The sequence below is a fragment of the Gopherus evgoodei genome, chromosome 1, assembly GCF_007399415.2.
Source record: "Gopherus evgoodei ecotype Sinaloan lineage chromosome 1, rGopEvg1_v1.p, whole genome shotgun sequence".
In the NCBI taxonomy this organism is placed as follows: Eukaryota; Metazoa; Chordata; order Testudines; family Testudinidae; genus Gopherus; species Gopherus evgoodei.
In genome coordinates, this window is record NC_044322.1 from 338,643,163 (window position 1) to 338,655,766 (window position 12,604).

The following is a 12,604-nucleotide window of genomic DNA, read 5'->3' on the forward strand; positions in this document are numbered from 1 at the left end:
ACTTCCCCTTCTTCCTTAGGGAGTGAGCATAGTTGAGCGCCAGTATTCTCAAGATCGTACTCCATCCTGGACTGGAATAGGATTTGTAAGAGTCCCTGAAGGGGCATATCTAGAATTCTATGTCGACAATATTCCATATTCTATGGAGTATGATGTTGTGATTCGCTATGAGCCACAGGTAATTGGCCACTCTTTACATACATGTTTATCAGCATCGTTACCTCTTGAGAGGGCGATGACAGGTTGCAGATATATTTAACAAGACCTGAGTTTTCCTTGTGGAATGCTAGGAGCTGACTGGTACAATGATAGTCTTTTTTACCTAAAAATAACTAGAAATGCAAAAGACTTATACTGACCATTACTGTTGTTTGAATCACAAACGTTATTTATTACCTTATTATAATTGTGCTGTTGAGGTGCATGATGCTTACTGGACAATTAAAATTTTTTTGACAGACCCCTTGTGGGACAACGGAGGATGTATAAATTAGGCATAACACAGCAAGGACGACTAATAAACAAAAGGTGTGGAAATGATTGCTGTGTGACAGGAGACCAATTGCACATCTCCCACAAGCAATCCATATGCCGAAATAGATTTACATAATATATTAATGGAATAATTGTGAACACAGGAATAAATGTGAATCATTCCAAGGAAATCTTGATCTGTTTGTGGACAGTTCACAAACAAGACAAACCCATCAAATAAATTGTTCTGTAACCAGAGCTATGTGAACTCTCTGTACTGGAGTGGAATGCCATGAATTGTGATTGTTACATGTGCATCTTGTTAGTTCTCATTCTCATGCAGTTTTGATATCAGAAGTTTTTAATCACTTATCCATTGGTTAATGATGACCAATTTTTCCAGTTACCAGATCATTGGGAAAAAGTTATTATTACTGTTTCGCGCCCAGGCAAGATTCCTACAAGTAGCCGATGTGGTAATACCGTTCCTGACGATGATAATCAGACTGTGTCATTATCACCTGGCTCAAGGTCTGTATAACTGTTGTATCATTCATTTTAGGATTAATAGTCTTTTTAGGATTTGGTTGGAAGCTTGTGCAAACATTCTTTTCAAAACTTACCATTCATTCTTAGTAAAAATCAAACAAGAAGAGGCAGAATATTATCCCAGATGTTCCATAGAGCCATCTTAAAAGATTTATTGCATTCAACATTTTAAATGAAAACCAGACATTCTGTTTCCAATCCAGATATGTCGTCCTTCCACGCCCTGTATGTTTTGAAAAGGGACTGAATTACACTGTTCGTCTGGAGCTATCACAGTACTCCTCCTTCGATACTGAGGTGGAAAGCCCATACACACTCATTGACTCTGTAAGTGCAAGTTACTTTATGGATGTTTTTAAAGAAAAATTAAACTTAAAATACTAAGTGTTGTATTTTCCATTTGGCCACTGCTATGTAAATCCCACTGAAGTCAGTGGGAGTTATCCATTGGCTAAATTTGGCTGTACATTTACAACAGTTTCAAGCACTCTACACATCTTCAGATTTAAAGTATGTGCCCCGTTTGGTTTCTTTTTTGATATGCATTCTTTGCTGTATATTACAGGATCACTAACATGTTAAGTGCTGAATGCTAAAGTTTGTATCTTTGGAAAGGCTTATTTATACAAGGGAGGCAGGCACATCATGAATATCAAACGTGGTCTTCCATATTTTCCATAAAATATTTATTTTGTGGATGCTAGAAATTTTTCTATGAAAATTAAGATCTTGTTGTTTTTTGTTTTACTTTAAAAAGCCAGTGTACTAGGAAACAGCCAGTGTACTAGGAAACAGTAATATTTAGTTCAGACAAAAATGGACTGCAGCATAACGTTTTGGTAATGTTTTGTCATTTTATAATTGTTTCATAGCTCGTTCTTATGCCTTACTGCAAATCGCTGGACATATTCACGGTTGGGGGCTCAGGCGAAGATGTGGTCACTAACAGTGCTTGGGAAACATTTCAAAGATACCGATGTTTGGAAAACAGCAGGAGTGTTGTGAAAACTCCTATGACTGACGTCTGCAAGAATATTATTTTTAGCATCTCTGCACTGTTACATGAGACAGCATTATGTATGTACAACTTAATTGACTTTCAGAATAAATCACAATTTTCCAGATATTAATGTTGTTGCCAAGATGTGGGTGGGAGGTGTGAGTGTGTGTGTGGAGAGATGCTGCTCAAACCTGTTTTATGAGCTGTGGTGCTTTTTTTCAAATTCTGTCCTCTCTTCACTATTCAGCTTGCCAGTGTAACCCTCAAGGCTCATTAAGTTCAGTGTGTGACTCTAATGGAGGACGGTGCCAGTGTCGTCCTAATGTTGTTGGAAGAAGATGTGACAGATGTGCTCCTGGCACCTTTGGGTTTGGACCTAATGGATGCAAATGTACGTTTAATCCATAATCTCTGCATATTCATTTTAGTTAGTTAGGCAATGGCAAATCGAATAATGGGGAATTTTGGTATCTAACACTTTCTAACAAGATATTCTTTAAGGTACTGTTGTTCTCTGTATCTAAATATAACCTAAGAAATCCAGTGTAAAGTCTCCACTCTGTTGAATCTTTATATTCTAATACAATGGTAGGGTCTGATTTTTCAGCCTTTACTGGGGCAAAACTCTCATTAGCTTTTGCTGGAGTCCTACTGGGTAATGACTGCAGAGCCAGGTCCAGAGGCTGCAGCTGCATAAATGGAAGAAGAGAAGGTTTTCCAACTATCACTTCTTTTTAACTGCATTTTTATTTTATTTTATTTTATTTTATTTTATTTTATTTTATTTTATTTAGCTTGTGAATGTCACTTACAAGGTTCTGTCAGTTCCTTCTGTCATCCTGAGACTGGCCAGTGCTACTGTTTCCATGGAGTGTATGGCCGTCAATGTGATCGGTGCTTACCTGGACACTGGGGATTTCCAAGCTGTCAGCCTTGTCAGTGTAATGGCCACACGGATGACTGTGACCCATACACTGGGGAATGTTTGAATTGCCGCGATTCCACCACAGGACACAACTGTGAAAGGTATGGTCTCTTCTTATAGCTGATATACTGGTACATTATTACATGCTGTAAGCACTATCCACTGAACTGCCCCAGGCAAAGCTAACACCCCGTCCTAAAGTCATTACTCAAGTAAGTCCCATTGAAGTCGGTGACATTAGCATGATCAAGCACAAAACCTTGATTCTGCACTGGGCTGCCCCACCCTTATTACCAGACAGGGAACCTGTGTCTCCTGTTTCTAAAGGAGAAGTGGCCCCTATGTAAATATCACATGTCCATCTGACTTGGATTTCAGCACACAGAAATACGAATGAATAGAAATGTCTTGGTCTGCCAAACTGGACCACCTGGGTTCAGGACAAGTCGAAAGGCTTGAGTGGGGGAGCTGTCTTGAAAGTGACAGTGTCCATTTATAGAAAGAGGGCCAGCTTTCACTGCGAAAATTCCTCTCATAGTGTCCACTTTGTAGCAGCAGCTGTGCAGAGAGCAAGGCAGAAATTTTAAGGAGATGAACAAACTCAGGATTGTTTCAGACACCTAGGTTATCACTTAATTTTAATGAGGGCAAAATGGCAGGACCCATTTTCTTCCATCCCCAGCAAAAGAGCAATGAATATATGTTAAAAAATGTCACTGTTGGTGAGAATATGTACAACTGAAAGAACTACAGAGATGAAAAGTCTGTGTAGAATTATCACAACTAGGGGCCAAACCTTGGGCCCTAGTGCAGAATTGGCCAGAGCTGCATGGACTCTAGCCGGTTTGCAGCCATGGAGACCAAAGCAGATTCTGAAGGGAAGAGGCGAACCCCATCCTCTGTAAGCAGATGATGGGCACGTCTGTGGCCTCCTATCTTTGCTCCAGGCCCAGGGCCACCCATTTGAGCAAAGGAGTGTGTGTTGAGGAGGTATGAAACTGATTTCTCCATATAAATGTGCCTAAACACCTACCAGAGAAGGTTTTAAAGTGTGATGATCAGAGGCAAGACATAGCATTTGAGATGGAATTGTTTGGTTTGGCATGGCATATTACTTGTAATGCTAGTATGAGCCAAAGACAACATATTTACAGTAGTGTTATTCATACTGTGAATAACAATTGGAGACCTATAAAAGATGTCTGTCTCCCTCATCCCTCCAGTCATTGAAAACCATTCTAGTTTGATTTCCCATCAGAAGAAATAGTCTGTACAGTATCTGCTTGCAGTCTCACAAGCCTTTATTTAATATAGGTGTCTTGGTGGATATTATGGAGACCCTGTCCTGGGATCAGGAGATCATTGTCGGCCTTGTCCTTGCCCAGATGGCCCAGAAAGTGGGCGTCAGTTTGCCAGCAGCTGTTATCAAGATCCTGTTACTCTGCAGATTGTGTGTGTCTGTAACATGGGATACATAGGTAAATACCATGTGCTTTAAAGTGCATCTACTGAGTTTTAATTTTGCTACAGAGAGGGACTACGTAGAGCAGGGATGGGCAAACTTTTTGGCCACAGGGCCACATCTGGGTATGGAAATTGTATGGTGGGCCATGAATGCTCACAAAATTGGTGGTTGGGGTGCCGGAGGGCTCCAACTGGGGGTGTGGGCTCTGGGCTGGGGCTAGGGATGAGGAGTTGGGGGTGTGGGAGGGTGCTCTGGGTTGGGACCTAGGGGTTCGGAGGATGGGAGAGGGATCAGGGCTGAGGCAGGGTTTTGGGGCACGTGAGGGAGTCAGGATGGCAGGCTCTGGGTGGCACTTACCTCAAGCAGCTCCCAGAAACAGAAGCATGTCCCCCCTCTGGCTCCCACATGGAGGCGCGGCCAGTGGCTCTGTGCGCTGCCCTGTCTGCAGGTGCCGCCCCTGCAGCTCTCATTGGCTGCAGTTCCTGGCCAATGGGAGCTGCGGGGGGCGGAGCTTGTGGTGGAGACAGCGTGTGGAGCCCCTTGGCTGCCCCTGCTTGTAGGAGCCGCTGCTTCCAGGAGCCATGCACCCCGACACCGCTCCCCAGCTGAAGCACCAGAGCAGGGCAAGTCCCAGATCCCACTTCCCGGCGGGAGCTCAAGGGCCAGATTAAAACGTCTGGAGGGCCATAGATTGCCCACTTCTAACACAGAGGGAAGTAGAAAGCTCCAGCATAAGCACTGGCAGAAGTTACTGTAGTACCAATATTTGTAAATGTTGTAGTTTTTATTTACAAATTAAGGGCCAGTCTCTGGCAAGCAATGCATGTAAGCATTCACTGGAAAATCAGTGGGAGCGAGAGAGAAGTTACCCACCCCTATTATTCCTATATCTGCCAAATCTCTCCACCTAGTGTTTGTCGTTCAGCTTAATTTAAATTGTAAGCACCTTAAGAGCAATTCTTTGATTTTTATGCATCTGTGAAGCACCATGTACCTCTGTAGCGATATATAAATAATGAAGTTATAAAAACCACTCCCAGCCAGCAGGCAAATACTGCAGGTAGGAGTGGCACTTTGAAAAAGCTAGGAAAGAACATCTTGCATAGCAAAAATTTCTGTATCTCTATAAATTTTAATGAACGTTTATGATGCTAGAAGTTATTTGAGTCCCTAGCTCAAGCAAAGCATCCCTGTTGAGGACAGTACTGAAGTAAATGCATAGGCATAGTGCTAATTCTATGTTTAAGTGCTGTCCTGGTCCTAAATAGCGATGCCCATTAACACATGTTGCAAGTTCTTCCCTGAATCTGGGCCTTGAATTCTGAAATCCATGAAAAGAAGCTGTATCCTACCCTGCTATAAATTGGCTCAATTCCATTGAAATCAATGGATCTACTCAACTTAGACTTGCTGAGGATCCAGACAAGTTTTAAATTTTGTTTCTCTGAATGTATTCAACTCAATTTCCTTTCAACTGTTCACCTTCAATCTCTTGTCACGCTGTCCTGCTGTTTATTGACTTGTTTGTTAACGAGCTATAATAATTCCTTGGATTATTTGTTTAAACAGGAAGCAGATGTGATGAGTGTGCTTCTGGTTTCTTTGGAGACCCTGAAGAGAGAGGTGGAGTCTGCCAGCCATGCCAGTGTAACAACAACATTGACATGACTGACCCAGGGGCCTGTGACAAGCAGTCTGGAAAGTGCCTGAACTGCTTGTATCAGACAGAGGGTGAAAATTGCCAGCTGTGTAAATATGGGTACTATGGACATGCACTGCAACAGGATTGTAGAAGTAAGTGGCGGGGGGGGGAGGGGAGGTCTTCCCATTCCTCACTTCTGTAGCAATGGTCAGAATTCATTTACCTGCACTAAACTCTAGAATGTCGTTAAGTGTACTAAACTGTGAAGCTGTTGATTTTGCAGGTGGCCTCAGGACATTAGGTTATCTCATCTGCTATTCTCCATTAAAGTATTTTAAAATTACCAGGAACCATTTCTGATTAAACTGATGGTAGAAACCTGATTACCTCTAGCTAAACATTGGGTTTGCAGCTTTTCTTGTGTTCAGTGTGATTCTTCAGGGGGCAGAAGTCCTTTAGTGTAACTGGGAGTGACGAGACACCTACCATTTATGTGCCCAAACAACTGAAAGGATGGGCTCTTGTGGGATAAGGATTTCTTGCCTTCTTGTTAGCAGTCATTGTTTCCCTCTTATCAAGAGATGGAGCATGGCCATTTCCTGCTGCTGCTTAAGCCCTGAAGACATGGCTTTTGTTTACACAAACATTCCTGGGACGTTAAAGAACAGCAGGAGTGGGTTCCTGAAAGCTCAGAAGGAAGGGCTGCCTCAGGGAATGATAAGTGTTAAGTATGGTTATAGTCACATAATAGTGTGTTCTATGGTTTTAAAAAAGGGAATCTCTGACTCCAGAATTCTACTCTGTTTGTCCAGAAAGTTAGTCAGAAAAAAGTGGCGTTTTTGTTTGTTCTTTACTATTTCTGTTAGCAGAGCAAACATCTCCTGGAGGGAGGGAGGAAGGAGCTGAGTTCTATTGTGGGTCACATACCATCCCCCGAATTTTTAGAGATCTGTGTTGCAAAGTCTCTCTCTTGTTTCTGGTTGTTATGTGGGAACCAGAAAGAATCCAGCCTGACTTTTAGATCCCAGGGTGTGTTTGCAGGGTTGGCACTTGGAAACTAATAATCTCTTTCACTTTTTGTAAAGAGAGCACGTTTATATGGAAAACAATTAACCTGCAACCTCATGGAACCCCCTTCTTATAAAATTCACTTTTCAGAGTATAACTGTGCTTTAAAGACTCCCTGTATCCACTTATTATATGTAGTCCTAGTCGTGAAAGATGGTAGGAATCCTCAAGTCACTTACTGTGCACATTACAGGAGCACTTCACAAGATTAAGCCTTTGTTACATGATTGCTCAAATTAACTTAACTTGGAAACCGATGTAGCAACACTCTGAGATCTGTCTGCATCTTGCAAAGTTAATAACTTGCAGCATAAGTTCTGAAAAATTAATAGAGGCATTTGAATGAGAAGGTAGTTTACCATACTAGGTATTTATACTGCACTCATCACCATGGCAGATGTACCCAGACAGACTTTAAAGGATGCTTCATTAGGTTTTTCCTCCCAGACCAACTGTTTTCTAAGGCTATGTTTACAATACACAGCTTTTAGAGATAGGGCTGTGTCGCTGCAGCTGTGCCACTAAATTTGTGAAGTGTACCTGCTGTTCGTCGGCTCTCCTGCCGACAAAGAACTTCTACCCCCAACGAATGGCGCTTGTGCTCTTCTGCTGTTCACACTGGTACTTTTTGCAGCAAAACTTTTTTGTCTTTTGGGGTCGTGGGGGGTTTTGTCATTCATTTGCCAGTGTAGACATAGCCTAAGTAACTTACAATGTCAGGACATGCGGGTAGGGATGTCTGTGTAACTTGCCCCATTTGAATAGGAACAGATCTCTCTGGAAACCATCTCCTCTTTTGGTAACACATCATAACCAACATTTAGGTTTGGACTCAATTTAATGTAATGTTGTGCTAGCATAGCAGAGTTAGTCAGGCTGCCTGCTCTTCCATTACAGAGTGCGTCTGTAATTACTTGGGAACAGTGCGAGAGCACTGCAATAGCTCAGAAGACTGTCAGTGTGAGAAAACAACTGGTCAGTGCCAATGTCTTCCCAATGTGACCGGACAGAACTGCGATCGCTGTGCACCAAACACTTGGAGACTGGCCAGTGGAACTGGATGTGAACTGTGCGAGTGTGATGTTGCTCGTTCCTTCGGGCCTTCGTGTAATGAGGTAAGAAACGCATAGGGCCTCATTAGTCTTATCCAGCAAAATACTCCTCTGCATAGTTATTGGCTGTATTCACAGGAAAGCTGTACAATGGCTCAGTAGATCAGATTGCAAATGTTGCCTTCCAGAAGAGAAGGTAATGTTCTCAGTAGGCTGTATAACTTCTAGGGCTGTGGGACAGTCATGACAAAAATGGCAGTTCAGGGACAAACATCAGAGGAATTTTAAAAACAGCACAGGCATTGTCTCTATGCCCCAAATAATATTTCTTTCCCCAGTGCACACATGGCAAGAAAGGCTGGCTTGTCAGAAGTGCTGAGCACCCCAACAGTTATTTTTAAAGGCATGGGGCACTGGAGGGCCCTGGCAATCTTGAAACTTTGGCCCTAGTAAATCAGTTCTAAAGATCATGCTCTGCTAGATAGTCCACACTAGGGTGAGCTTTTTAGGATCGGGTCCAGAAAGATAGGAAGCATCACAATTTTCTTAAATTGTTTGTTTTTGTCGTTCAGCTTCAGTCTGTGTCCAGCCGTGTTGCATTCTGTTAGTGAGTTCGGTTGCTGAGTCTTTGTCAATATATGAAAAGACCAAAATAACATTACCTGAACATGTTCCCAACAAGCCGCTGGGAATAGCTCCAAGAGCTTTGCTGGTGATGTTCCCTTCCATACAGGAAAACCAATTCACTTTCTGTTCTACTCCGATTTCTAACAGTTCACTGGGCAGTGTCAGTGCATGCCTGGGTTTGGAGGCCGCACCTGCAGGGAGTGCCAGGAGTTTTTCTGGGGTGACCCCGATGTGGCATGCCAAGGTGAGTCTAATTTCCCTGACCTCTATTCTCTTGCTGTGTTCTGAATTGCCTGTGTACACTTTCAGTGATTGGAACTCTTAAAACATCTATTCACCTTCCTTTAAAGGCATCCTCCTGACCAGTTTGTGTAAAAGTTCTTTATGTTGCCCTGAATGTTGCAAGCTCTGCTCTGGTTCTCCAGAGCGATGTTGACCACTTTGATTAAGTTAGTTCACATTGAAGGAAACAAAAGTGCATTCATTTCAGCAACTCCATATGTTCATATGCCATGGCGGTGGGCATGCTTTTTGCACACAGAAAAAAGAGATAAGCAGGGGAAAATATGTCCAGTGGTTAAGGGATTATAAACAAGAGTAAGGTTTTTTTGTTTGGTTTGTTTGGTTTTTTTATAGTCTTTGGCAGCACCTTTCTTAATGTTGTGATGTTTGCATCATAATGGTATAAAGAAAGATGTCCATGTTTGGTTACTCTGGCATGCTGTTTTAGTAAGGATGGGCAGACCCAATGCAATTCTAGCTGGAGCCTGGTGTACACGGTAGATTTGTGTAGGGAATAAGTAATAAAAGGATAGATAATAGGACAGAAAATATCATGTTGCCTCTGTATAAATCCATGGTACGCCCACATCTTGAATACTGTGTGCAGATGTGATCGCCCCAGCTCAAAAAAGATATATTGGAATTGGAAAAGGTTCAGAAAAGTGCAACAAAAATTATTAGGGATATGGAACGGCTTCCATATGAGGAGAGAGTAATAAGACTGGGACTTTTCAGCTTGGAAAAGAGACAGCTAATGGGAGATACGATTGAGGTCTATAAAACGGTGACTGATATAGAGAAAGTAGATTAGGAAGTGTTGTTCATTACTTCTCATAACACAAGAACTAGGGGTCACCAAATGAAATTAATAGGCAGCAGGTTTAAAACAAATGCACAGCCAACCTGTGGAACTCCTTGCCAGAGGATGTTGTGAAGATCAAAACCATAACAGGGTTCAAAACAGAACTACATAAATTCATGGAAGATAGGTCCATGAATGGCTATTATCCAGGATGGGCAGGAATGGTGTTCTTAGCCTCTGTTTGCCAGAAGCTGGGAATGGGCGACAAGGAATGGATCATTTGATGATTACCTGTTCTGTTCATTCCCTCTGGGGCATCTGGAACTGGCCTCTGTTGGACGACAGGATACTGGGCTAAATGGACCTTTGGTCTGACCCAGAAGGGCCATTCTTATGTTGTTAAGAACTGGTCTTTATTTGGAAATAAACCTATTTAATTAGGATTAAACTATTGCTTAACCTTTATACTATAGCAGTTTGTCCAAATTGTCAAGCAACTACTGTGACAAGAGGAAATCTTAAAGTAGCAGGATTTATGGGCATGTAAGTCAATGTGGAAATGTATTTCCCTTGTCTTTTTTAAATTTTTACTTTTGATTCTATTTAACCAACAGATTGAGGCCTTATCTATATTACCAAGATTTGTTGCCAAAAACTGCCTTTTGGCGACAAAACAGCAAGAGCGTGCACACTACAGTGGGACTTTTGTCACGAAAAACACCCAGTTTTGGCAACAAAAACTTCCACCCCTATGAGAGACTTTTGTCTTTTTCCCCTCCCTTTATTGTCGACAAAGAGCCAGTGTAGACATGCGCCCCTACCTTTTCAAGGCTCCGGGAAGTATCTGTGTGCTGCTCTGTTTGGGGAACAAACAAAGAGCAAATCACTGGAATGCTCCTGTTCTGCCTAGCATTAGGAACACAGTGGCAGACAGACTGCTGCTGCAGGGGGAGGGGGGCAGACTGCTGTGCTGCTTTGCCATTCCTCAGCACGAATTGCTCCCAGAGCTACTCATGATGCTGCCTCTTGGAGCTGAGGGGGTTGTGCGAGAACTGAGAGAGAATCCCAAGATGTGCAGCAATCAGCTCTTCTTTCCCATAACACTGCACTGTGGGATACATACCCACGCGATGATGGTGTCCCCAATGTGGACGTGATCTATTGACAGAGGGAGCAAGTGTGAACACCCTTTGGTGATTTTTTTGTTGTGTTGACTTTTGGATGTTAACACAAGTTTTGTCAACAAAACTTGGTAGTGTAGACAAGCCCTTAGTGTATTGGCGTTTTCTGTCTCTATACATCCTCTTATGTTACTTAGGCCATGTCTACACTAACAAGCTTGCAGTAGCTGTAAGATGGCTCGTGTAGCCATGTTATGCCGACGGGAGAGCTCTCCCATCAATGTAAAACTAGCTCAATGAGCAGCGGTAGCTATGTTAGTGGGAGAGCATCTTCCCCTGACATAGCATTGTGCATGAGTGCTTATGCCAGCAAAACTTATGTCGCTCGGGGACTGGGGGGTGTCACATCCCTGAGCAACAAAAGTTTTGCCAACATAAGTGCTAATGTAAACATGGCCTTAGACTATGTTTGAAGGAATTTTACCAAATACATAAGATATTTAATCTTTTAGCAAAGGATTATTCTCTTTGTTTCAGGCTGCATAAAGTCACAATGCACTCTGTCAGACAGTATGCTGACTATACGTCTGTTAGTCTATAAGGTACCACAGGACTCTGTCGCTTTTTACAGATCCAGACTAACACGGCTACTCCTCTGATACTTAGTCAGACAGTATACTACAACCAGCAAAATACCAGAACCAGATTAAGTGAATTGTTTAAAAACTGAGTTGTGTCTCACTCCGTTAATTTAATAGAGGAAAGAAACTTCAGACATTGTCCAGACCAGAACAAACTTGTGTCTGTGATATGTTTAAATGGGAGACTTGGCCAGGAGGGTTTGCAGCAGCCTCCTAGATTAGATTAAGGTATGTTTCCTGCAGGGAAAAATGTACTTGCAGTGATCTTTTAATAAATCCTATTCAACTGATCTTCCTTGGAATCTCCTACCTAAACAGATGTGGGTGTCTCATCTATTCAGGAAGTGGTTAGGGATAAAGATAAAACACTCGGTGATAAGGCATGTATTAGATTTCGTCTGAGCAAACTAGCATATTAATTGCTTTCCCCAGGGCTGCATGTGTTCCTCTGGTTCAATATTGCTGACTGTGCTTTCAATCTCAATGCTTCAGGGCAGTGATTGTCTCCTGATATCAGCTCTCTCCATCAAGGCTGGTTGATGGAATCCATCAGAACATGTTATCAGCAAGACTTGGCTGTGTGCCAGCATTTCTGACTTTTACTTGGTTTCTGCACTCTTTTGTTTTATAATGACTCTGAAGTGAAAAAGCAATAATGTATTATTCAGAAAACCTTTTTTCTAGGTACCTTTAAACTTTCTATCAATCTAATAACCCCGCTCCCTCTATTTTACAGCAACACAGCAGACTTGCTTAGCTATAAAATTTCATCTTCCTTGGGGTCGCATCTAGCAGAAAGCATCCATGCTTTTGTGAGCTACATAGCCTTTGAAAGGCCATAGATACCAGCTCATCAGTATGCGGGGGTTGGTCCAACCTGGTTTGGATGACCCAAACCTTATGTGCCAAAGAACTCCAGAGAATTCAGCTGCTCCCTGTCCCATGGGCCAATCTGT

The 12,604-nt window shown here is 42.4% G+C and overlaps 1 protein-coding gene across 1 annotated transcript in view; it reads left to right on the forward strand.

Annotated features, from left to right (window-relative positions):
• Positions 1-12,604, forward strand: part of LAMB1 (laminin subunit beta 1) — a 73,666-nt gene that overhangs the window by 26,656 nt on the left and 34,406 nt on the right. The window contains exons 14-23 of the mRNA XM_030540039.1: positions 20-178; positions 878-1,005; positions 1,227-1,350; positions 1,896-2,100; positions 2,271-2,414; positions 2,818-3,049; positions 4,263-4,426; positions 5,983-6,207; positions 8,021-8,238; positions 8,950-9,046. Of these exons, the coding sequence (XP_030395899.1) occupies positions 20-178; positions 878-1,005; positions 1,227-1,350; positions 1,896-2,100; positions 2,271-2,414; positions 2,818-3,049; positions 4,263-4,426; positions 5,983-6,207; positions 8,021-8,238; positions 8,950-9,046 (1,696 nt within the window). The remainder of the gene's footprint in view (positions 1-19; positions 179-877; positions 1,006-1,226; positions 1,351-1,895; positions 2,101-2,270; positions 2,415-2,817; positions 3,050-4,262; positions 4,427-5,982; positions 6,208-8,020; positions 8,239-8,949; positions 9,047-12,604) is intronic.